Source organism: Mycetomoellerius zeteki, unplaced genomic scaffold (genome assembly GCF_001594055.1).
Source record: "Mycetomoellerius zeteki isolate Tzet28-1 unplaced genomic scaffold, Tzet1.0 scaffold106, whole genome shotgun sequence".
NCBI lineage: Eukaryota > Metazoa > Arthropoda > Insecta > Hymenoptera > Formicidae > Mycetomoellerius > Mycetomoellerius zeteki.
The window spans coordinates 1,521,749-1,548,839 of NW_017255975.1; the positions used below are offsets into that span (position 1 = coordinate 1,521,749).

The following is a 27,091-nucleotide window of genomic DNA, read 5'->3' on the forward strand; positions in this document are numbered from 1 at the left end:
AGCTAGGGGGAACGCGTAGAAGTTGATGGAACGAGGTCGCTACAACGTTGGCAACAGCCGGATGAGTAAAGACTGCATTACCTATGGTGCCTCCTCTGCGAGAAACGATCCTCGCACCACGGTGAGAGACAGAGAGAGAGAGAGAGAGAGAGAGAGAGAGAGAAAGCAGGTGAGTCGTCGACGCTGCCTTCCCTCTCCTTTGTTAAAGGCAACACGATCATTTCGTCCTCTTTGTTCGCGATATTAAAGTACGTCAGACGCCGAAGCGACTGCTTCTATCTAGTACCAAGGCAGGAAGTGAAAAAGGAAGGGGGAGGAGGGGGTGAGGTGTCAATTGCGTTCATTGGGCGCGCAAGATCGTCCCTCTTCGATGTATTGCACATGTCCATCGATCGATCAAAGTTTTTTGGGCATTTTGGAATGCTGATTGGATATAAACTTGATACTTACATTCACATAATGCGATAGTCGCAATGGAACAGACGTAGTTGAGCACTCCGCACAGTCGTTCCTGTGTATAATATATTCATTATATCCGGAATATCTGGCGATTACTTGCAACGGCGCTATTACGCGTTACGACAAAATGCTATGTCAGAAATAAACAATCGTTAATTCTTACAATTGCTTTCTCAGAACCAAACTATATCTTGAACGAGAACGTTAATTAAAAGGTATTGTAGGAAAAATATAGAAACGGGAAGCGGACTTGAAAATTAAAATAGACATCGGGGGAAGACAGGAAAGAATACACCTCTTTTGGATATGGTATAAATTATATATGCAATATTTTTGAATATTTCAATTTCATATATTTTCCCGTCTGTTCTGCGCGCACAATTTAAATATAATAACATTAATACAGTAATATAATACTCATGTGATAATAATTAATAATTATAATAAAATAATAAGAGAGAGCGATAAGAGCAATGGTACTAAAAATAGTAGTCATCCGTGTGATTATAATAATAATAATAATAATGATAGCGATACATAATACCGTGATAAAAGAACGATCGTTGTAATAATATAATCACGCGCTCTTGCTCGGTATAGACTATACGCACTATGATACAACGATTATGTACAAAATAATATGTGTATATATATATATACACACATACACATATATATGTGTATGTATATATAATATAATATGTATAATATAATATGTCCGATAACACTCTCAAGGGTTCTTAACCCTCGTCTACTTTCACGATAATTATCGAACTTCTAGTATAAACATCTTTTTGTCTGCAAGCACACCTTAAGGCCTATTTTACCGGTGTACCTTACCTACTTTTCCTCACCGGCTAACGACGCTATATATCATACACGAAAGACGAGCTACTTCGAGTAATATCATACACGTGGGGAGGAGGCTAGGCTACGTACACAATCGGACACGAAACGGATTTCGCCGCCCGAGGACTGTCGTCGTGGTCTCGATGGGAGAAACAATCGATTTCTAACTGCAACCGATTCATCTTACCTGCGGTTTGCTCTACGAAGACGAGAGTCGCTCTCAAAGCGAGAGCTCGAAGTGATGCTGCCTTTGGTATATATTCAGTATCGGATTCGGCGATCGCTAAATGAACAAGTTATTTTACGAAGGTATGTCTAAGCCAGTCACTTGCAAGTAATTTTCATAAATGACACGAGCAACCAAAGTATTTCTTTTTTTTTTTTTAAGTAAATCTCAATTGTATTAAATTAACATCGTGTTGACATGCATTTTAATTATTTTAATAAAAAGACATAAATCCAAAACATATATAATTCAACTATTTTTATTCTAGAAGCAAAATTAAAAGATTTTTTAAAAATGAAATAAATAAAAGAGGAGATTATATTGTATCATATAATACTAACGCACATTTTTTCATTTAAAACAGATATAAAATATGTTTAATTAAAATTACATTCAATTTCTCATATGAAATAATATGTCTAATCAGGCAGTCGCGACACAGTATTGTTCAAAAGTCGCTGCATTAATAATGGCAATAACATGACAATTAGTACAATATAAGAGAAGTTTGCGGCTCGCAGATATTATAATACCGGATCTCGACCGGTTCGGCGAAACGTTACAAGACGAGTCGCGCATTCAGGCTCGCCTTGGATATCCCCCCAATGCGCGTAATTACGCGCGATATTATTACGATTAAAAGATAGAATAAGACGCCGACTAGATGCAGCCGGCCCTTTCCTTGTCAATGAGATGTTACTCGATCGCGTATTAATCGATATTAATTCATACTGTCCGAGATTGAGAGGGTATTACATCGCTTAAACAGACAAAAAGACGAAACAAGTTACTTCAAACTCGACAAGCATGTTCCCCCGGAAAAGTTTTCTCTTTTTTCCTCCAACGAGCCTTAAATAAAATTCTGTTAAAAGAAAGTTCGTCCTCTGAAAGATTGAACAGTATCGACAGGTAATGTTACATTATTTATTTATCGCTCCAAAGCTTAACTTGCGCAATCTGTTTTTATGATTTATAACACAGAAATTATTAGCGCCGGGATATTCTCACTACGGGAAGACGATAAAATACAAAAATTCATCATTCATCTGAAGCATCAATTGACCATTTTGGTACATGTTATAATTAGTCGGAGCGAATCGTCGCGCTTAAAAGATGAAAGACAATTCGTCAGGTCGACAACGACGCTGAATGTTGTCGGATTCGTCGGATGACACCCGAAAACGAGAAATCGGATCTCCTTCTCTATCCCTCTCTTTTCCTCTCGGACTCACCCCATCTCGCTGGCTCGTTGAATATTCAGGACCTTCGCGGTGTCGTCGCGCGGACTGTCGCTTTTGCCCCGTCTGGATGGATCGATTTGGAACGGATCGCGATCCGCTCTCCGCGTAACGGATTTCTAAATATCGGACATAGAAAGCGCGAATCCCTGACACATCGACCCGTATTTCGACAGACTTGGGGAATTATTCTGCTCGCTTGGCCCGTCGTCTATATCGGGCGACGTCGAACGCAAGCAAGCGTCAGGCTGGTCGGCCTGATCGGATGAAATATGTGACACGAGCACCGACGACAATAATCGATCCCGTCCGGTTCAATATGTAATTGCGTTTATCTGTCGTTTCGCTTCTCGACCAAAAGCGGGATGGCGAGCAGCCATCGCTGTATTCGCAATCGCGCACATCAAACGGATACCGTATTTAGGAACGAATTAAAGATGAAGAGTGACCGCGATCGACATTTTGTATGCGGAGCCTCGTGTAACCGCGTGACTGTGACAAAATCGCAAATAAGGCGGTCGAATTTTAACACGTGTCTTTTTGTTAAATGCACACTTCCGTTGTCTGATCGGCTTAATCTTTTTATCGCGAACGCTTGTCTAGAACGAATATATAATCTCGATATATGCAAGACTTTCAGGCAGTATTATCGATGGGAATTAATTCTGTTCACGGAAATACTAATCTATCGTTTTTCTTGATAATCATAATACATTGCCTTTTACGCACCTCCTAGAGGTGAAGAAAGTCACTATAAAAATCGAGCATTCTCTTCCTTTCCGTTACTGATTCACGAATGATTCTCTCCTGTTTGAACCGAAACTTCCGTGCCCATCATCATCGTACCCGCCAAAACGTTAGTCGATGCCGGTGGTAGAATTGAAGGACTCGGCACCGCGAATGACGGTCTCAATCGTTCGGTGAGCGCCAACATCACTTGGCAGTGCAGATGCTGGATGGTCGCCAGTAGATTGAGGTTCGTGTCGATCAGACCAGTCGCCGGTGAAAATCTCTCCCTCTCAGCGCTCTCGGTCTCCTCGACGAGCGGTGTCGTGACGGCCTTCGATTCCGTCGTTTCAGGCTCTCTCAGCGTATTAGCAGCGGCTGCCTTGTTCTTCTCCTGGAGCAGTCTCTGCTGATGCTTCAAATACGAGGTGGTGATAGGTAAGCAGCTATAGTCGATGGGCGTGTTCTTGGGGTCCAGCCCGGGGCTCCATGGCCTCGGCAACGGCTGGCTGGGTTGCGGCGAGGGTGTCCGTCCCTCCGGCAGCATCCGTTTTCTCTTTGACGATGCCGAGCTCTTCGAACTCGCTCGATCCGACTCCGGCGTTCTCCTCGATTCCGGCAAAGCATCCGAATTCGCGAGATAACCACCGTTTACCGGCTCCTTCTTCAATAAGTTCGTAATACTCAATGGATTGTACTTCTCATCTTTGTCCTTGTCGAGTTTCGAGTCTGCAGCGGCGCTACCAGCGCCGGTCTTGTGCTGCTTTTGGTGCCTGTAGTTGTGCAAGTTCTTGCCCTCCGATGACGCATGTTGGCCGCTGTTACGCGGCTTAGAGCTATTTTGCACCGATGAAGATGTCGTCGTCGACGACGACGAGGTCGCAAGAGCGGCGTTACCGGGATTCGGGCTCAGCGGGGTTGACGTTGTCCCCAGTGTCGCTGGCTGGGTGGACTGCGACTGATTAGATAAGTTTGTTGGACTGGGCGTCCGCGGACGTCGCTGACATTCCGTACAACCTAGCAGAAATCGCGTTACTGCTTCTCGCGGCAGGGATGCATACGTCTCTGTAATCTGTAACAAAGAGAGAAAGAAAACCGCTCTCTTTAAAACTTCTATATTTTAATTATTTAAGCATTAAAAATCCAGCTTCGACAGTTATAGGCATTTAATTTCTAGTTTTTCGATTGTGTTCTCACATATACGGTCTTAAATAAGATTCTTATTGTCTACATTTTAAATATTCGAAAAAATCTTTGCTCCACTTTTTTGCCGACTGATAAGATTTTAAATCTTTAATGCCACATTATATCATTTTATTACTGACGCAACATGCTATGTTGGCATACCCAACCAAACTTTGTAACTTTTATAAAAATGAACATATTGTAACAAATTTTCTGTACCAACAAAACACCAGATATTAAGGAATACAACATCAAATAAATTAATGTATATATCTCTATCAGCAAAATGATTACAAGCAATAAAGTAAAAACTGTTATAAGCAATAAAATACATAGAAATTTCGAAAAAAAAAAAATAATTTTTTTAAAAAACTGAACATGCGCCGTATCAAGAATGATATCTGAAGGGTTAGTACTGCACTATTATTACTTTAACCTTATTGTAAAAAGTTTTTATAATTTATTATGGGGATTATCTTTCAAACAAGATAAAAATAAATGTCCAGATAATATTACTAATATCATTTCGATAGACAAAATCGATAGTCTTCCTGGTGTAGGAAAATAATTTCATACAGCGTATTTTAGGATAATCGTATGTGCTAATACAGGAATAAGGCTCTAATCCAGATTTTATACTAAAAATGCGACAGAGATACAGCGACTATCGAAATAGGGTATATCGACCAAATCTTCGTTTCTCAAACGTTGCGCCACGGCGTATATTGAGGCAGAAATATCGTTCGGTCGGGTAATTAAGCAATTCCATCCGGTCGAGGCGCCGTACCCAAGTGCACGTTCGTGCAATAATAATGCGCAACTACCATTGTCAATCGACACGTTAATGCACGCGCGAATGGCCCTTCCCGCTCTCCGAGTAACGCTGTCACGTGGCGTCGTTTTACGCGTGACGCCCACTGGGGAAAATTCATGAGTAGTATAACGGAACTTTGATGTCTTCTGCGAGAGGAGGTGTTCAGCCGGAAGGATGTTCGCCGCCTCTTAATAGGAAACGTTTCTCTCTGAGAAAGTGAAGGGGGGGAGGGCGGCATAACTTAATCAAGGTGGATGGCAGCCTCCGTGAGAGGCCGAGAAAGCCGACGGAGACTGATATATATACGTGTGCGTATAACTACACCAGTTCCATGGAAGAAGAGGTAGTAATTCGATAAGATTTATCCGAAATCTCGCAACGAACTCAGAAAATAAAAAGCGAAAAAAAAAAGATGTTTCTCAGGTGAAAATTCGAACTAATGTATTCTATTTTTAATCGATTGTTAGTCCACAGTTATTAATATTCGGTTCAGACTTGTGAAAGGATAACGGGTTGCATCAGAGTACCGGCAAAACGGAAATAAATTATTAAATAACTAGAATATTTCCCGATGATAATATTTAATATATGATATTGCTGAGGGAATCACGAGTACTTATATCTAATAAACATCAAATTTTCTATTGCGTAATATATTTCAGGAGACACGGTAGTGTCTCGGCGCTAAGCCAAGAGCAGTGACACTATCGTGTTTCTTTACGCGAGACCGCGAGTTTAAGTATAATGAAACAACAGATTATATATTAAGTAAACAGATTATACATTAAATAAACAGAATCTACATTTAGCTTTTCGTATTTAACAAAGACTTTTTCATTTATCCTTTATTCCTATACTTCTCTGAATCGGAATTTAAAAGATTTCACAATAAATATAAATCAATGAATCATTCTTAAATGTAGTTGCAACTTTACGACTTTCAACAGAACTCTTAGCGGAAGTTTCGCGCGTTATTCTCGCTCGATTACGGGAACTTCCGATTAACTTCGAACGGCAAATTGCGCGCTATAAACTGTAACACGTAACGTATCGATCGGACGCGCATTAAAGGTGCGAGTCGTCAAAGGTAAATTGCGTGTACCGAATCGGTCAATTCTGCAACCCTTGCGATATAACAGCATCAACTCGAAATCCACCATCCTTGACACGGCGGTAGTGGTATCGCGTTGCGCAACGCGGCACTGTGACATAACGCGGGCTCTCCTCTCTGGAGCCGATGAATCCCGCCGCCTAACGCCGACTTGAACGTAAAACAGTTCCACCGTCGCGCAAACGCTCGAGTGTGTGAGTAAGCAGGCAATGCAACAAGTGTCCTGAGGTTTTGAATCACAAGCAGATCGCGGCATGCGAGAGAGAGAGAGAGAGAGAGAGAGAGAGAGAGAAAGGAGAGAGGATGGGAGGCCGAAGAGTGGGAGGGTGGTCGCAGGGGCCGACGATGAAGGGTAGAAAGAGACGGTGTGCTGAGGGTGCGAGATAGAAAGAGAGAGAGGAAGAGAGAACGAGAGAACAGATATGATACCCAAGAGAGAGGTTTACGCGAATGCGCGCCGGAACATGTGAGATGACGTGTGGTATCGAGTGTTCGACGCTTGAACGCCTCGATGCCTTCCTTCGGGAACGGTAAATATCGCGTGTCGCGGGCAACCATGCAGGAATTCACCGCGTTTTGCCGATAGCGCCCGAATTCGGAATTCGATCGCTTCGTGGATCGACGGATACTCGATGGTTAGTGACGAGTCTAATACCAAAGACTCCAATACTGAGAGATATCGTTTACGCGCAATGAGCGGTTGCGGGGCTCGACAATTGGAGACGTCAACTTACGTTTTTAATTATAAAATAGTACTTTTTTTATTTACGTGCGACGTTTTAAATTTCTAAACTGAGAAGACAAAGTGCGTACATTTTTTTAATATAATTTTTTTTTAAATATGAAATTTTTTAAATCATAGCCACAACTTACCGTTCTGTAGGTGCGCTTCTGACCAGCATGTTTCCCAGGACGTCCTTCGAGATCAACATGAACGGCGTGGATGATATCGAAGAAATTCTCCACAATCGCGACTTTTTTATACACTCTTCCAGGTGGGACTGTACCTTCGGCACCATTTAACGCCTGTGAACAGAATACACGAAATGATAAGAAATTTAACTTATTGTTATGTGTAACTATAATAATTTAATATGCAATAAAATGTTACTTTGTTATTAGTAATAAATAGCAAGATATGATTTTATATTTTCGCGTTCTCCGTCATCTGACAATTTTAGACAAAGCGAATATATAATTTAAGTGATTCGATATTTTATCAAACGTTTTACACACATAAATATATTTTTTAAAACCTTTTCAAGAACTATATTATATTCAAACGCCACCTATTATCTAGAAGGTAACTTCCCTTCAACTTTCCCAATTGGTAAGCGTGTTTAGTTCACAAGCTATTACCGACGTTGACTTCAACAGTCTACTTTATCGACTACTGGTAAATCAGTTTTCTCTTTCTTATTATTCGCTATCGGTAAAATAGACTTCTTTGCTACATCAATTAAAAGAAAAACTACTAATCATATAATTACAATTTTTGTGATTGCAACTATAAAGTTTTAGTAAATCTGGAAAAAAACAAAATTAAATATATTGTATTAAGCCAATATGATGTGCTATCTACGTTTTCCTACATTATCTATATCGTAAAAGAATAGATTTCCGTCAATTGTGATTCCAAAGAAAAACTTTTTTTCAATAATTTTGTTCTTATTCTATTATACGTAAGATCAATAAATACGTCACAATATTATGGAAAACTATTTAATAATACATTTATATTTAAAAAGATGCGTTCACTAGAATCAGAATTTCACTCAGACTGATTAAGACAAGTATAGACGCTGGATTTTATCTTGCAATGCAACCTCCTAATCAAACTTCATCGTTATCTATCTCGCCTGCATTAACGGAATTCCTCATTAACTGCGCGAAATTTGTCTTTGTCCGGACCAGGGTTGAGAACCGCGGCGCGTTCTGCGTAATCTTAATTAATCTCGTCCTAAGTACCGGCATCGCCCGCGGGCATGGTCGCGGTCAGATTGTTCCAGCGAACTTTGCGACCTCAAGAAGTTCGACGCGCATGCGCGACATTATTGTATTTCCCTAAACACCTGTTGAAGGGTAAAGTTGAACTCGTGGAGTTTAGCGCACGGGCTTAAGTGGCTGTGGTCAAGCGGGATAACAATAGCGACGCCTATCCGATCACATTCGCAAACCGCCGCAATCTTTCGAGGGGAAAAATCACCCTCGCTCGAATTAATAATTATCGCTTTCAAATTGCCCTCTTCGAAGCACGGCATTAATGGACTTATGCAGAATTCAAACAATTTTCAATCGTCGTGGGAATGCTTTATTTAATTGCTTCAATTTTGTGTCTCGATAAAGATACAGAACGTAATTAGATTAATAGAAAATCGGTATTGAGTATACATTTACGAATATAAATCCGAACATTTATTCAAAAGTTTGTCAATCAGAGAGTCGAATGGAGATCTTTTTATTGCGGAATGTGCGTAAGGCAGATCTAAATATAGACAGATTCCACAAAAAGTAGCTTTTAAATTGACCGCATCTTTTGTTTGAAATTATATTCCTCTGTTATTTAACCCTTCGTGGTCATTGAGGATAGAGGGGACCCCAAAAAGGTATGAGGCTTTATATTTTTAAGGTCTTTTTTTAAAATGGGACTTAAACTGTCATTTATCCAAAGTTCAAAATACCCTTTCTGCGCCTTCGGTCCCATATTGTTTCTTGGATGTCAGTGTCTTTGCGATTTTTTTTAAATACGTTAAATTCAACAATAAGAAATATAAGTAATGACCGTAATGGTCAAAGCTAGATCTTTAATGCTTAAATAATTCAATCTGAATTACTATATATACTATATATGTACTTGCATACCTTATTTGTAGTCATTCGAACTGCGCGCGCCGAATTGTTTTTCCGGACGCAATTAAACTATTGTAGTAATATCGCGAATTAAATTGACAAGCAATTTTTAATAATTTGATACTCAATCAGGCATCATATCGAGAAGATGTCAATGAATTTACTGTTTAAGTTTATTGAAAAACTGTAAATAAATTTATATTGCGAAAAATATTACCTCGACCGAAAGTTGAACTCGGATCTCTTGTATTCCGTACGGGCGTCCTAAGCCTTTAGACTACCGAGGTAATATTTAAATATGCTAAAATTAAAAACTATAAAAAAACCACTGCATTTCCGTATTCTACAATGTTTAAAGTATGTTCAGTAATTTTTGTGATTTTAAAAAACAAAAGCTGTAAATACGGCAATCAATTAAAATATGTTAGGGTCATTTTGCCCCCTGTGTGACCAACATAAAATTCTCAGGAGGTGTAACCACGAAGGGTTAAAGCACGTCGGTGACGATTTATCACCTTAGAAATGCCTATTCTGAAATTATTAAGCCTCTCATATCTTCGGAATACAAAAGAACTTCCTGCAATAATTATAATTGTCTTATCGTAGCTTTTAGAGATACTTTTAGATTTTTATTATCATTATATATAGGACTTTTAAATGCGATAGACACCGAGTACTGCGTCAGAGAATTAAAACGCGGAAGTGCGTGCACGCATACAATAAGTGCCCAACCAAAGGGGCTCAAAGAACTATCGGGGATAAATTTAGCCCTTTATCCAAGCTGCCCTCAGTGTCGCTTCGCGTTACACGGTCAAGCTAATTAAGCGCATCTCACCCTCACCTTTACTCACAACATCTACATCAATGATTAGATGATCATTTAATGCATCAATGACCGTTGAATCAACATCTGTCCGGTCAAAGGAGCGGTAGAACTGGCTTTATCGCTCTGTCAAATTACCAGGAAAGCCGAGAGCCCGATCTCACTTTCGCCAGCGTCTCTTTCGAGATAAAGATACGTCGGTGAGATCCGCATTCACTTCTAATGCTCAACGCTAAATGTGACCATTCGATTCTGAATCTTTTTTGCGATACTATAAAAGTCGTGTTCAAGATCGTGAAGTGCTAATCAACTGCGATACGATTAAAATCTTCCTGAAAGAGCAATTATTGAAAAAAGATAACAACGTGACACATATATACAAGATTTGAAAGAAGTTTTTAAGAAAAACGAATCTTGACGGAAGTGATTTTTTTTCTCTAGCAAACGAGAATTTCAGAAAAAAATGCGTGACATGTTATTGGATGAAAAATAAGACAACAAATTTATTCTCGAACATAAAAAAGCAACTGTAGGAAAATCTTTTACATTATTTTTTAAATTATTTTTTAATAATCATAAAATTTCAAGGAAAAGTTTCTATTCATTTTTTAATAACAAAATTATCAGAAGTGATTTAAAAGAGAGTTACTATATTCGCTGTAATTTAATATTGAAATCTATATTGTTCAGCTTGTAATTCTAGCAAAACCACAAGCTACATAAAAGTTATAAATGTACGTAAGCTAAAAAGGAAATTTAAAAAATTGATCAAAAAATGAGTTAAGATATATTTACTCATGATTTTAAAAATATGTCAATTGAATGATAATGAAATAATTATGATCGATTGTATCTACTCAGACAACAAAAAGTCTAAAATCGAGACATAAGACGTTTTAAAAATGTTTTAGGTCTCGTTTTTGTACATGCGTGTCGTCTGAATATCTGCTCCTTTTAATCGACCGATTCGTCGAGAAGAAAATCGCGAAGACGTACAAAGTACGAGCGTTACACCGTAGTAAGAAAGAACACGTCGAGAGGGAGATGTTCTCCTCAACACGACGAGACGGTCCAGAATAGAAACGCGTCACCGCCGCCATAAATCCCTATATGAGGCGCGTAAGACCCCGGCGGGGCCAAGTTTGCGGCGGTACGGCAAACGAAAATCCGGATAGGTATAGCGGCTGTTTTTAAAGCCCCCGCGGACCGCGAACGAGTTTGCATTTTAAACGAACCCGAACGTTGCCACTGCCGCTGCCGTCGCTGCGGCGCAATGCCGAGGGGAGAAAACAGCGCGACACGGCGACCGGCGAAGCGGATTAAAAAAATTCACAAGGGAGTCGCGCCGCGCCACACCGCTCAGTATCGGAATGCCGCGAATCGCGCGCGGACGAGGGAGAAAAGTCACGTACCGGGTGGTCCGTGCAAATCATTTCCTCTTCCGGCGTAGATAATAGGCGGAACGCTCGCGCAATGAGAAAAAAGAAGCACCGAAGGAAGAGAGCGCGGAATCGCTCATCGTCACCGGCGAGCACTTTCGAATGTTTCCGCTCTCGCGAGATATCGGTGAGATATCTAAACGGCTAAACGCGCGCGAGTTTTCACCGCCAACTAATGCGCCGTTCGCGTGCGGTAATTGCGATATTTAAAATATTATAGCATATGTTCAACATAAATTGACATCCAATCCGTATAATCTAGTTAAGATATTCTTAGAATAATTTTTTTATTGCGATACGTAATTACATATATTTACCGATACAGTCTTACACTGTATTACGCAATAGCGATGACAGGCATGAAAGTACGCAGGGAGGAGCTTATTCCCCCTCCTCCAAATTTTGGCAAATGGAAATAATTAAACTACAAAAATCATTTTTATGACAAATGTTATACGCTTATATGGCTAATGTGTGGCTCATGCTTTATTTGTAAGAAATGCTGAAGATTCTTAAAGACTGACTTTAATATATGTATTTTAATTTTATCAGATAAATTTTTACCACCTACTGACTGAAATTCTAGATACGCTCGGAAGATCTAAAATGGATGCAATGATTTTCACGACAATATGCTATCATCTCTTTTGAGAACGGTATATCCAGTTTAGAAGCGGCTCTGGTACAACTCTATACTCGCTACTTAAACGACAATATCACGGAATTCGCGAAGTCGCTTGTAACCGCGTCGTCGCCGGTGGCTATAAAACACAATCCACGCGAGCTCGGTCTCGCTCAGAGAGCGCGTATCAATGAGACGAGGACGACCGCTCTGCTAGCCTCGGCTATTGAAACAGTACCGAAGTAGCGTCGTAACGTTGCATAACAACGATACTAGGAAGCGACGGGAAAGTAGCACGACATCGTTGGTGTGCGCGCGCGGGCAGGGGGGCCGACCGTTAAATATTCTCTCAACGAGGTCGGATTACCTCCATTACACCCGGCAAGCGACGATGATAACGACAATGGCGATACGACGACCCAAGCAGGCAGACAGGCAAGCAGGCCTGACCATAGTACCGAGAAATCCTGACGCAGTTTTGCTGGCACGACAATCACCGAGCTTAGGATATCAGCTCTCCTCGGGGTCGTTTCTTCGGTGTGCCGGAGTCCGGGAAGCGTATGATTGGGTTAGTTTTGGTTTGTTGGGACGGGACACGGTCGGCCGGGCCACCCAGTAGCCATTTAGATAAACGACCGGCCCCTGTTGAGTGCCGCGGGATGCCAGCGCGAGAGAAGCCAGAGAAGAGGAATGGGAAAATAGGAGAGAAAGACAATATGCGAGAGAGAAACAGGGAATGAGAGACGATCGTGTTAACGAGGAATACAGATCCGCGAGAGGAAAAGCTTCGATCCAAACACTGAAATCATATCCCCGGTATCCAAGGAGAAAAAGTATTCGAAATCGAGAAAATGGAACAAAGAGATGCGACGAGACGTAGTGGTTCCGTTCGAACAGTCACCCTTTCGCCGGAAGCAGAACCGAGTTTATTACAGCATTTCTTCGACTATTGTGTTGCGATGATATTGTGGAATTTTTTCGATTAGCGATTAAATTAGATATATTACGTACAAATGCCCAGACATGTCTTCTTTCTCGTAACGGCAGAATTTTAAATTGCTTCGACTATTCTATTTTATAAAAAAAAAAGAATTTCTAAGTAAACTTATAGAACTTTGGAAAATATATTAGCTGCAGTTGAAATAAATTTGTTTGATTATATTGTATAAAAAAGTATTTACGTAATGTAATGGAAAATTGTAATGCAATACACAAAAATAAAATTAATAGAAAATGCAACAAAGTCCAGAAAAGAGGAGAATTTAAATCAGCGATTTTCGATTACAATTGTTAAGTATATTAAATTAGTATGAACTATCGCACTGCTGGTTACTTTAGCACATACAGTGCTGAAGATATATAGAAGTTATGGAATATTTTTTTTCGGAATCCTTCGTCGACACAATATTCTTATAATCTAGAGGAAGATATTAGAAAGAGATTTCGATATTGGGGCGTGGAGATATCGGTTTGAAACGAGCATATCGAATCTATCCGACGAAATCGCACCGAAGCAATTTCGAACTTCTCCAATGCGGCCACGGCTTCTTTGGTAACTCGAGCCGCCGAACATGAGGATAATTTACAACAAGTGTATCGATCGGTTCGCGGAGGCGAAAAGTACTCGATTGGTGCCGTTTATATATATATATATATATACTATATGTACATATATGCGCACATATTGTATATAATATTATACGTATATATTATATAATATATATATTTTACACAAATTAAAAAGAAAAAATTATTACTTACTAATTTATAATGTTATACACACACGCGCACGCACGCACGCACACACACACGCACGCACACACACACACACACACACACACACACACACACACACACACACACACACACACACACAATAGTACTTATTTATAAATGTATGTGCATGTGTATATATTGACAATACAATTCTCAATTCCCGCGAAATCGCACTACGCTAATCACAGCTTTTTTTTGTTTACTGACGATTTTTCCTCGCGGCCGTTTTATTCGCGCTTTTTAAATCCAAAAGCGCCGACTGTGGATTTTTCCGATAACGTCCGCTCTCTTGGTACATCCCGCGAACCGCGTTATCGAGGTCAAACCCACCATAAAGCGTCCCATTAGCTCCGGGCGTACTCGCGTTACACCCACAAACCGCTACAGATCGATACAGAAAAATGCGAGCGGAACTTTCTTCGCATCATCTATTCCAACTGAATCATTTTAGTATATCCACCTTATCCTCTTTATATCAAATTCTAAAACTTTACTATTCGATATCTTTTATGAACATCTCAATTTTAAAAAAACATTTTTAAATTTCACATACACATTATATATATTCATTAAAACAAATAAAATGTATACACAGTTGGAAAAAATGTGTTGAATTTAACATAAATCGCATGTCCCAAACGGTCCACTCAAATTTTTGAATTAATTTTACACAAGATGAATATGTTAGAAGATAACACAAATATTATGTAAGAGAATAAATACAAAGAAAGATAACATCGACACAGTAAACATGCCGTGGGAACATATTTTTTTTCAGAAAATTAACATTTATGATATGTTAAATTAACACATATTTCATTCATTTGTCTTAGAATTTACATTTTAAAACATATTATTTTTATGTTACTTGTTCACTCATAAATTGTGTCATTTTTACACTAAGAAACATTGAATATCAATTTCACAAAAAATCTTTAAATAACATAATCACATTATGTTAAATTAACACTCGAATATGTTAAAAAATTCAACACAAATTGTTAACACAAACGTGAGTGGGCCGTTTCCAGCACAAATACACAAATTTTTTTACTGTGTAGAAACAGATGATTTACTCTGTTACCTTTCGAAAATCTTACAACCGAGTGTAATAAAGTATTTCGTATGAAAACTATTCGTTGAAATTATTTAGCAATCAAAATTCCAACGTGCTTTATTTAAGTGTCGAAGGAAAATTTATTCTTTTAAATCGTGTGTAGAAATAAAAATGTAACTGCTGTTGTCTACGAAAATGCGACTGAAACACATTAGTAGATTAGACTCTTATCCCTAATATTTTTACCAGTAAAAGGGAGAGAGAATGGTTTTCCTCAAAAATTCCACTCTCAGCATCCTTGCCAGTAAGGCCGCTTTATCGCGATCGTAGCTATCAGAAAGTGTCCTGGCACCTTCTTGGAATACCGGACGAGCCTGGTACTGCGACGCGAGGGAAGACCCGTCGGATCCCCCTCTGCGGAAACGCGAGGGAGGGAAACTTTCATCGCTCTCTCGGTCGACCCTAACTGTCCACTCGTAAAACCACTCGTCGTTCCGAGAGTCGTCCGTCCGAGTGGCTCCTCATCGCATCGCTAACGACGACGACGACGATGATAACGATAACGATGACGATGACGATGACGATGACGATGACAACGACAACGACCACGACGACGATAACTACGACAACTACGACGATGACGACAATGACCACGACGACGAAGCGCGCGAATCGATAAGAGAGGTAGGCAGGTAGGAACTCACACCAGCGCGCCGACCTGGAATCCAGGACGGCCCGTGACCGGAAACCGATCGCGCGCGCCGGTCGCGCGGCCAATCATCCGAAAAGCCGCGTCCGGCACGCTTGCTAACCGAACGATCCAATGGAAAACCGGAACGGCCGCCCGTCCCCGGAAATACTCTCGCGGACATCAAAGACCGCTTCGACGAGATTGTATGAGCCGTGATAATAATCGCCTTCGTAATTCCACGTGTAGAGGATCTCATATCATCACATTCGTTTGTTCAGGAATTGACAATTTATAGAAACGATCTGGCAAAACTCATATACTAAAAAATAGTTTCTTAGTGTTTTCGAGTGGGTTTGACTCGACCAAGATCGGTTAACCCATGTTTGATCCGAAAATATCATGATCTCGTCCGATACTTTCAGAATCAGAAATCAAAATAAAGCATATGACATCATCGATCCGACCCGGGTTAGGTTAAAACTCATTGCACTCGAAAACGCTATTAGTGTCGATGGATGTAAAAAATCGCGTGCCTCTTTTTCTTTTTTTTTATTAATATTGAGAGCTTTTAACGGAAACAAAATTCTCAAGATCAGCAGATATATCAATCAGCAGATAGATCAATAGATATTGAAATATCTATTGTCGTCAGTTTCAATCATTATTACATTTTTTAGGAATTTCATGATACGTGATTACTAATTAATCTTTAAATAGGCAGGTAGTTTAAAGATACAAAAATTGGTAGATGGAATACTCGGAACATCCCAAAAAATATTTTACAGTTATTTTTATAGTTGTATATTTACTAGTATTATAGTCATAATTAAATTTACATAAGTTATATCCTCATGAGATAGAAGAATGTAAAAATAACGAACTTTAAGATTTTTAGACATCTGGGCAATATTTCTTATCTTCCTTTTCCAAAGAACCAGGTTTTAAAGAAAACTATGGAAACCTAGGATGCTGTGATCATACCATCTACCTACCTAAGGTTAATACAACGATTGAATGCCAATAATTTTTTATATCATTCTATGTGTGTGTATAGCAATCTGTCATATTATATTTCTCTAACATTTGTAAATATTTAACATTATCTAGACTTCGGATGCTGTTGAGTAAATTTGAACGTGAGAGACTTCCGGATGTTTCTCCACTGTATTTAGATTATCGTGCTTTATTTTTGACGCAGCGTCTCGTTGAACGACTACGACCAAGTATCGCGACTAAAATGAATGCGCGAAATACCGACGCTCTAACACGTTTAATTGGCGGTCGAATAATTATAACCGATGGGCAGTATCACGCTTGCGTAACCCGGTGTCACGAAATGTCAGATGAACGCAACGTTAAAGTCAAGCCGACGTGTGGCGTGTGAGCGAATGGTCGCGTTTTATTACAACGTTATTACGTTTCATCGTGACGTTTTGTACTATCACAATGACGATGCGAAATATCAGCATTTAACCTATCATTCTCGTGTCCTATCGGACCGGCAGTTCCTCTCACAGCTCTTATGGAAAAGTAGTACAACCTGAACCTTTTTTCATTTGCATCCTCTCTACTTAATGCTATGTAACTAATAACTGTATCTAATGCAGCTATATCATGACAAATTTTCTCTATCAATATACACATCTCAATTAATATCGGATTTAACAAGTATAATTGATAGATTATAATAATACACAATAATATTATGCAACACAATAATTGATGGGATTGGCGGAATAAAGGCACAATTCTACTTAGGTCCTTTTTTCGGAGATTAGCGCAAATAAATGAGGAATTGATGTTGCTTACATTAGTTAAATATGAACGTGTTTCGATTGTCCTGTAGTGATGAAAATGGTATAATCTATGGAAAAAGGGCATGAATGATTTAAAATCATTAATGAGATTTTTATCAGAGACTGAACGAAAATGATACGATGGACAATAATGTCTTTTCATTACGATATATTTACGTTAAAAAATCTTACGAAAACTCATCAGATGATGATTGAACATTATTTCAATTTATTTTGTACAAGTAAAAATAAAATGCATTTCATATTCATTTTGTATTTCTTCTAGAAGAATGTGAAAATAAAAAACATTTCTGCAGTTCGTAGTCTTTTCTTTCTATCGATTCTTACAATATTATTATCAATATTCGGGAAAAGGGACTGAGTGAATTTTTTAAATTGCAAATAACTTTTTAAATATTGATCATAATAAAGAATATTAATATAAATTATAACATACAACTTCTCAAAGACATTATATAAATATACATTTATAGTAATACTGTTCCCATTTGTGGTATAATAAAAAAGTAACAAGTTATTTTAGTTTTTATCAAAATCAAGATTTTATAATTAGGCCTTTTTCCGCCAATCCCCTCAATTAATAGAAAATAATAAATATGAAAAATACTTAATTTCGCACTTACGATATAATCGCGTTCTTCCAACGATTTATTATTTCGCTCTAAATCGCGTCGAGCAGGGTCACGCTAAACTGTCATGCGATTCCCGACGAGAAGACGTCGCGTTATCGGTTGTTCGCTCTGTCTCTTTCTCTTTCTCTCTCGAAGTACTGTCATGCTGACGTAAAGTGAAACGAAGCGCGAGGTCGCTCCGTATCTCCTTCTTCTCTCCGTTCAACACGTGAAGAGAGATCACGATCCTCCATCTATCTCCTGGCTCCCAGTCTGTCACGGATTCCCCCTAGTGTTCGTCGCGCATCGACCGCTGTCGTGGGACGAGTACAGACTAGAGACTCGAATCCGATATGTAATGTACGTTGAGAAGATCGCTGACATATGCATGCCCCCTTGGTACCGAACACGGTATTCACTAAGTCCGATCGAGTAATGCCCTCGGACTTAAGAACCACGGTGATCATACGCATATACGGTCGCGAATGAGGTACGCGTGCTGATCCTCGAAGCTACAGAGAGAGAGAGAGAGAGAGAGAGAGAGAGAGAGAGATGCAGAGAAAGTGCAGACGAGAGAAACGGAGGAAGAGGAAAAGAATAAGGAGAAAAAGGAGCAGGAGAAGAAGAAGGGCCCGGATTCAGCGTCGAAGAGACTTGACAGGGAGCCTAAACGGAATAAATTATTACACGAGCTCGTCGCCGTGATCCCCCCCCTCCGTCTCCTCGTTCCCCTGCTTCTTTCTCTAAGGACGGATGCCACCCCGCCGTTAGCCGTCGAGTGTGCGGGCCGCCCTCCCGGCACAAAGATTCATATCTGACTCGAGGAGGCCCCCCCGAGCCTCTCCCCAGCTGCGCCTTCAAACGGGACCCCTAAGCCCGGAGCGGGACGGGATCCGGACAATACTTGTCCGTTTGGTCGACAGCGACGGCGGCGACGGCAGTCGCGAACCAAACTTCGGCATTCTCTGACTCCTCTGTCTCTTCACCGCACTCCATCCCGCTCACACTCACGTTCTCCAAGCACGTTTCCCCTCGCTCTCGCGCAGGCGTCGCTTGGAACCGCCTGCGGTGTCGGAACAGAGTAAGCGGGACAGCCGGAGCGTAGGGGAGGGGGAGAGAGGGGCACGGCGTAGGACGAAGGGGGAGACACGAGGTGGGGAAGCTCGTGGCGCGAATGAAAGAGCGAGAGCGAATGAGCGAAGGAACGAGGATGGTATCCGCGACAAACTGGAAGTCACGAGGAGAAATACTACACACGCAGAGACTCTCCATATCTATGTTCCGAGACGAGGAAAGAGAGGCCGCGCGCAGAAGGATCCGCGAGAAGTGAGAAAGAAAGAGAGACAGAGCGGGATGAAAAGCGGGATACCGTCAGTGTGGTGGAGCGACGGTAAGCGCTGGTAGAAGTAGCGGCGACGAAGTAGTGACGGTGCGACGATGGAAAAGTGGTGGAGGAGGAGGAGGAAAAGAAGGAGAAGGAGGAGTAGGACGAGGAGAGACGCTGGGGAGACGGAGGAGAGAATCTCCGGAGATTCCATGCGTGGAGAGCCGTACGTGGAGGAACGGGCCAGCCAGACTGGGCCGCTAGCCTTGCTAGTTGCACGGAAGGCAGGCAGCTGCCAGCCGGCTTACCGCCGCCGCGCATTATACGGGACAAGCGGGAGAGAGGGAGAGAGAGAGAGAGAGAGAGAAAGGGGCAGAGTTAAAGCAGGAGACATTCCGAGAGGGGGACAAAAGGGGGTAGCGAGAGCGCGTGAAAAGAGTCGCGGCAAGTCCGGACCAGCCCGTAAGTCTCGCGGTAAAAAACACGCGCTTAAAGAGAGAGAGAAAGAGAGAGAGGGGGTGGACAGAGAGAGAGAGAGACGCATTGCGTGAAACCTAAATCACGCGGGAGAAACCGCGTTATGCCGAGACCGTTCTCCACCTCGGTCGACCGATCGGTCGGCCGGCTAATATAATATCAGCGACGCCTGGAAATGCGATAAACCCCGTCGCGCCGTCCTGACCGTCGCGTCGCGTCACAGCGCGGCCCGCCGGCTCTAATTAGCGGCTCCATATCGGAAATCGATGCCGGTGTAGCCGCGCCGATGTAGTATTCGCGGTCGATTAAGAGCGTGTCTCGGCTAAAAGGTAAAACGCGGCTCACCAGCGATACGCGCGCGCGCGCGTCTACGGTTCTATTTCTTGAATATATCTCATCGAAAACGCGCGCTACTAATCCCCACCGATCGAGACTAATTAACGATTCGGTATATATCGAAAATCCATATGTTGGACGACAATGTAACGTTCGCACAGTCGATTAAGAATGTCTCGATAAAAGATAAAAGCCTAAGTGCACTAACATCCATTTATGTACTCTCTCTCTCTCTCTCTCTCTCTCTCTCTCTCTCTCTCTCTCTCTCTTTTATGTGGAACTTATTTTATCGAAGACTGCTATTTCTCGAGACGATCCAGGTTGTTTCTCATTAGCGATTCCATATTGAAAATCAATTTAATATCTATTCTCGATCGATTAAAAACATGTTCTGATAATATATATAGAATTATCAATAATTTTATTTATTATTTTCTATTCTTTATATATCAATAATTTTATCTATTATTTTCTATTCTTTATATATATTTTATCGAAGTATAATGCTACGCTAATGCGGTTTGTGGTTTCTAATTACTGATTGTATATCAGAAATCGATAATTTAATCAGCAATATGGTATTTGCAATTGATCGATAATAAGTCTTGCAATATACTATTAAATATATGAAAACTTTAAACTTTCTTCTGTGGCAGAACAACTTTGTCAAATATAACACGTTAAATGTAACAATAAATATTATTTATATTTTTCAAGTTATAATTATCCATTTTCTGTAAAACATTGCAAATGATGGTTGATCGTAATTGATATCGATTACGTTAAAAGTATCGCCGTAACGAAAGACTATCTATTTCACAGCAATCTGCGTAACAGCACGAGAACGCTAATTGAATCGAAAAAACTGGATAGCATCGTCGGCGAATGATTTGCAGGAGTCAACGGGGTCATCCGCCAATGGAAGGAAAGGTCGCGAACTCCTAGACTGCGTCTGGCACGAAAGAAATCGCCAAGCTTGGAACAGTACCAGAAACTTTCCGAATACGAAATCCGCGATTCCTTTCGAACTGAAGCATTTAGGACCGAAAGTTTAACGCGGTGACTTGCGCGATGCGCAACGAAATAAATATGTGTGAGAGTAAGACAGAAAGAAAAAGAAATATATTTTGAGTTCTTGAATATTATATGATTAGCTATCGAAAGACAAGTGTTAGGAGTGCTATTCTAGATGATAAAATGTTAACAAGTATTTTGAGGTTTTCGATTAGGCGATTATTATAAACTTGTGAATAAGACTCTACTTTAGCAGAATTTAATTATTGAAAGAGCAATTTGGAGAATTGACATTTTCGCGAGATTACCTACTATATATATTGATTATTTTCACAAAAAGCAAAAAGATCTATTTTAAGTCGAAATACATAAAGAAAATGAAAATTTTTTAACTAAAAATAAATATTTCTTTAACCACCTTAAAAAGGTATAATATAAAATTATACTTTATAAATGATAATATTTTTCAATTTTCAGAGCCAATATTCTTAATGTTGAAAATCAAACATTATATGGCTGACAACGTCGATAACATATCTGATAATTTGATTTTAGTTAAAATAGAATAATTAATTTCCATTGATCTCTTAAAACTGTTTGAGACCGCACATGATTAATTCCATGTGTCTATCATAGTAAAATTAGATCCACTGGTGCAATCTTGCATCACCTTACTTAAAAGCAAAGTCAATCGGCAGCTGGCCGGTTTCCCAGGAAGCCCGTCGATAGCGAATCACAAGGGACGTTGTTCAACCCCGATTTACGTGAATACGCCAGCGGGGCGACAAACGTATTACGGAAGTGACCGCGCTTCTATCCTCTGTGCTCTCATTCTCCCCCCCCCCTCTCTCTCTTTCTCTTTCTTTTGCACTTTACCATTCCGCCTCTCTCATTCATCAAGCGAGTGCGTGCGCGTGTTTGCGTGTCCTCCTATGGTCAGCGACAAAAAAAAAAGAGGTAAAAAAGAGAAGAGGACCTCCACTGCGGTACGAGTTCGCGTTTCCATCCTCGTCGACATTGGAAGCCGGAGACCACGGGGTAGAGAGCACGATCCGCAGTCAACGCGAACGATATAAGCCCCGTCTCGCCCACCCCCGCGTCGCGCGCTCGTCCTCTCTGTCGCCGTCTGTCTACCCGATTCAACCCCCTCGTGACACCCTCCCAACCCCAACGTCGTCCATTCGTCCATCCTCTCTGTCCGCCTGGCGTGTCGGATTTCTGTTTGCGTTACCGTGTCACGCATCGAGCCTCGTCGCTTCGAATTCGATGGTGTTCTCATCCCCTGCCCACCACCGCCGATGCTGCGCGTCGCACACGCTTTCCCATCGAATGTACGTGTGTAATCCGGAGTCTCTCCAGCGAGACATTCCGGCTAATAATTCCTTATTGCCGTAAATCGCGAGAATGCTCGTTGGATCGTTCGCCCGCTCGCCTGCCCGCCCTCTCCTGCACTCGGTCCAAGTGGATTTTCGAGTGATCGAGCCGCGCGAGTCTGATTACGCATCGCAATATTCTGCACCGTGTTAACGGCACCTGTCAGTATTTTTAATCAACGGAAAGTATAAAAGCGTTTGCGATAATCTTCGCGATTACCACACATAACCAACATATTATATATATATATATATACATATATATATATATATATGAAGGAAAAGAGAAAGCAAATTTTATAAAGTATATATATAAGATTTTTAACTTGTCATATTTATGAAAGAATGTTTTTTATGTATCTTGTTAGAATATCATTTATGAATATAATTATTTTCATATCATTTTCTTGGCATCCATTAATCTACTTTCATGATTTCGTAAAATTAATGATATACATAATTATTAAAAAATGCATAAAAAGAATAAAATGCCATATGCATGTAAAATCTTTTATCAATCTTCGTTATAATTATTGAATTTGAAGTTGCCACATTTTTTTATTTAAAAAATTTGTTTTTTAAATATATATTTTCTTGCCTTTCATCGGTTTATTTCCACGACTTTGCAAAATTAAATAATACACGAATTGTCAAAAAAAATACATAGAAATAATTTGATGCGCGTAGAACCTTTGATCTTCGTTTTAATTATTAAATTACAAATGTAGTCCACACGTTTATCGTGAGGTTAAAGGATACGAGTCATCCCACGCGCATCATAAACCTATCATTGATATGATATGCGTGGTCAGTACACGTGTGTGCGTATGTGTACGCATAATATATTGTAACGGTGAAACCTGGCTGGAAGTTGCTCTCATTTATGTCATTTTATTATAACGGCGCCAATCAATTACAGCATTAATATCATTTCGCGCCGAGTTTGATCAGACCCAAAACCCGCAGCCAACGGCAAGACAGGAAATCACATGCGCGTGAAACAATCGGTGGAAAATATAATTATCGTCATTATCACCAACATCATTCCAAACAGAATATTCTATTCACCATCGAAGCTCTAACAATCTATCATTTAAAAAGCTTCTATAAATCTGTATCAAATCAATATGGAAAATCAAGCAGTTGGGTAGATAAGAAAGTGCTCCAGAAAGTCCGAGATGATCCGTAAAATGTGCTGGTATCCGATACGTAAGCGAATCCTTCGCCCATTCCCTATTTCATCTAAGCACGCGACCATAATCGAATCCAACACGAGCGCATTCCGCGTGGCTAGTACCGCTCCGGAAATATCCCGCTGGTAGCATCTGAATAGGGAAAAAGCCGACGGGCGCGCGATCATCGGGCGTGTTCGATGCGTACAAGTTGCGGCTTGCTTCGGAAAGCGGCCTCGCCTATCTCGTTATCCGGTTTCAGATCTCTCCTCTCCGGTAAAACGGTAGCTGCTATACATGTTCGTGGCAGGACGGAAGAGAGAGGGGAAAAGAGTGATAGAGAGAAAGAGATCCTCGCGTGCGCGGCGAGTCGCATGATACGTACCGACACGGATTCTCGAGCACGGTACTGCAGAACTGGGGGGTTTCGCTTGCGCATGATTTGAAAAGTTGATGGAAACGGCTCGGAAGATGTAAAAGCCGCGGCGCGCCTCCTCTCCACAAAAGGCCTCGCTATCCATCTACTCGCGCGCTCGCGTTCACGCAACGCGTACAGCTCTCTCTCCACCTTCTCCTCCACCCCTTTTGCTCTTGCTTCTCCTTCCCTCGCTCTCCTACTCGCGCCTCTCTTGCTGAGTTGCTCTACGGCACTCGCAGCCGCACGCTTTGTTTTTCCGCTTTCCAACGTTATCGCGCCCTTTATGTTCCCGCTCGGCGATGCACCGTCGCGCCGCCGCGAAAAAATAGCAAGAACGAGAATATCCGACCGCAGTCAGACTGCGAACAACGGAGAGAGATTCCGGGACATTATCATGTATATTCTTATTGCATATTACGATGCACTCCGAAACGTATCATTATTTTGAAATCAAAATATTTTTATTTTTGCGAATAAAAATGACAGGATTGATGACTCAGCTAGAGCGAATATTTTGTTGCTTCGATTGAGCATTGCAGGGTCTTAAAAATTTTTGAAAGTTTAGAAATTCTTTTTTTTATAACTTAAAAAATACTTTGAATTTTAAACATTGACAACTTTCTCTGAGAATCTGTCTGGAGAATCGTCTGAATAAATGTAATTTTATTAATTTATACATACTTGTTAATTTGTACTCCACTAACTGTGCTTTCATTTGCCCATTTAATTTCTTTGTTAATTTTGAATATCGAGAATCTTTGGGCTGTTATTTTGTTTTTAAAAGTTTTCATGGAATGAATTCGTTTCATTTTACGTTTTCTGATTTCGCAAATTTGTTTACATATTTCTGACTTTGTTTCGAGAATTCCTATTTTGTTTTCGCGTGTATGCCATTGTGTGCAATTCTTTTGCGGCTATATAATGAAAGGAAAAGATAAGCTACTGGTCGTATCGTTTTTGTTGCCAGAAAAGAGTGCTATTAAAGAAAAAGAAAAAAGAATAAAAAATGATATGCTGTTGAATTTATTTCGCACGTTTTGGATCCGTTTTTTTGTGGCTGAACTAGTGTACACTTTTGGAACTTAAAGTGAGATAGATATATTTGACATTTGGCGAAAGCGAAAAAGAGAGAAAAAACAAATCTGGTAGACAAAAGGTGTCACTCTGCCTCGCAAAGTGATATCAATCATTAAAGTTAACTTTTTAGGAAATATACTTCTTGAAGTAGTGAAGTGACATTCACTCTTGTCGGACTGGCGCAACTACATACCACTCTTTGGGAACGAAATTTCACTTCCAAAAATAGCGCAGGAATAAAAGAAAACAGACTTATTATTAGGCATCAAGATTTAGTCTTGACCATATATTGATCTGTTTTTAATTTATTTAATTTATTCATGTAGCAGAATGGATTTATTGTTAACCGTTTGTTAATTAGAATCCGAACTTGCTCGTTAATGTTAAAATTATTGATGTATCATTGATGACCAATAGTTAATAGCACAAAATTAGAGTCAGGAAAGAGTAAGACACACACACACACACACACACACACACACACACACACACACACACATACATACATGCGCGCGCGCGCGCGTGCCTATATCTCTTAGAAAGAACCGGTAAAACTGGAGCCTGATGCGCACGCCAGGCGTTTATTTCAAGATTGTCTGGCGAAGAAGGTGAGATCGCGGCTATTTGCTCCTGCAAGACCGTTCGATCTTGATTGTTTTATCGTTAAGATCAGGTGTATTAGAGATGGTCCGTGGAACAGCTTCCTATCCTCGAACAGCCGGCTGCATCGATACACCGATGCTGGTTCTACCGTCACCGCCGTATAGCTGTTGCTAGGTACCACGATATCTGATTGCACGCGGGAATATCGGTCCCTCCAGCCGATCCGGTACGGGCCTGTATCGACCTATACCGAGTATCGGTGGATTGAAGTATCCGTGGATTTTAAACGCTTTTCTCTCGATATCGACGCTCCGACCATTCGCAGCTGCAGTCCGAAACGGCAGTGATTTAAGTATCTAAAGTTCACCGAGCTCTATGGCCGCCTTCGTTTTTAGCTATGCGCGTTTATTTCCTACGTCGGAGAAGTCCCGTTTTAGCGAGGGAGATATTTCAACGCGCGTCGACATGGAGTTCTGTAGTTCGAAGAATGTATCGCGAGACGTTTTCTGTAGTGCTCGGTATTTTTACGATAGATCTGGGTTTTGAGTTTTCCTGCATACATTTTCGTTCAACGAATTGTTTATACCACGAACTGGAATCTATCTTTTCCTAAATTCTAAAAAATTCTTAAAAAGTTCTTCTCCACATATAAGTTTTCCGCTTTCAGTATTCAGAGCACGACGAAATCTAATCAGGTCTACCGCTCGTATGCAATACTATACGGACTACGTGCGTTCCACTTGCGATTCGGCCAATAATTGTATCTATCGCGTATAAAACAAGTCGAGTTTCAAAAATTCTCGGGGAAGAGGAAAAAAAAAGAGAAAAATCGCGACGTCCTTTTCGAGGTGTCGGTTGCACAGGTGTCGGCGACTGCGTGACGATAGCCGCGCGCGATTTTGCGGCGCGATCAATCACCGCTCTCGCTCTCGCCGCGTCGCTCGTTCGTTCGTTCGTTCGTTCGTTCGCTCGCTCGCTCGCTCGCTCGCAGTAGCTTCCTGGC

General features: G+C 40.7%; 1 protein-coding gene across 1 annotated transcript in view; it reads right to left on the bottom strand.

Annotated features, from left to right (window-relative positions):
* Positions 1-1,972: 1,972 nt before the first annotated feature.
* LOC108724916 (uncharacterized) overlaps positions 1,973-27,091 on the bottom strand; it is a 45,225-nt gene continuing 20,106 nt past the window's right edge. Inside the window, exons 2-3 of the mRNA XM_018451623.1 lie at positions 7,482-7,634; positions 1,973-4,570 (exon numbers count right to left, since the gene is read on the bottom strand). Of these exons, the coding sequence (XP_018307125.1) occupies positions 3,563-4,570; positions 7,482-7,634 (1,161 nt within the window). The 3' untranslated portion in view covers positions 1,973-3,562. The remainder of the gene's footprint in view (positions 4,571-7,481; positions 7,635-27,091) is intronic.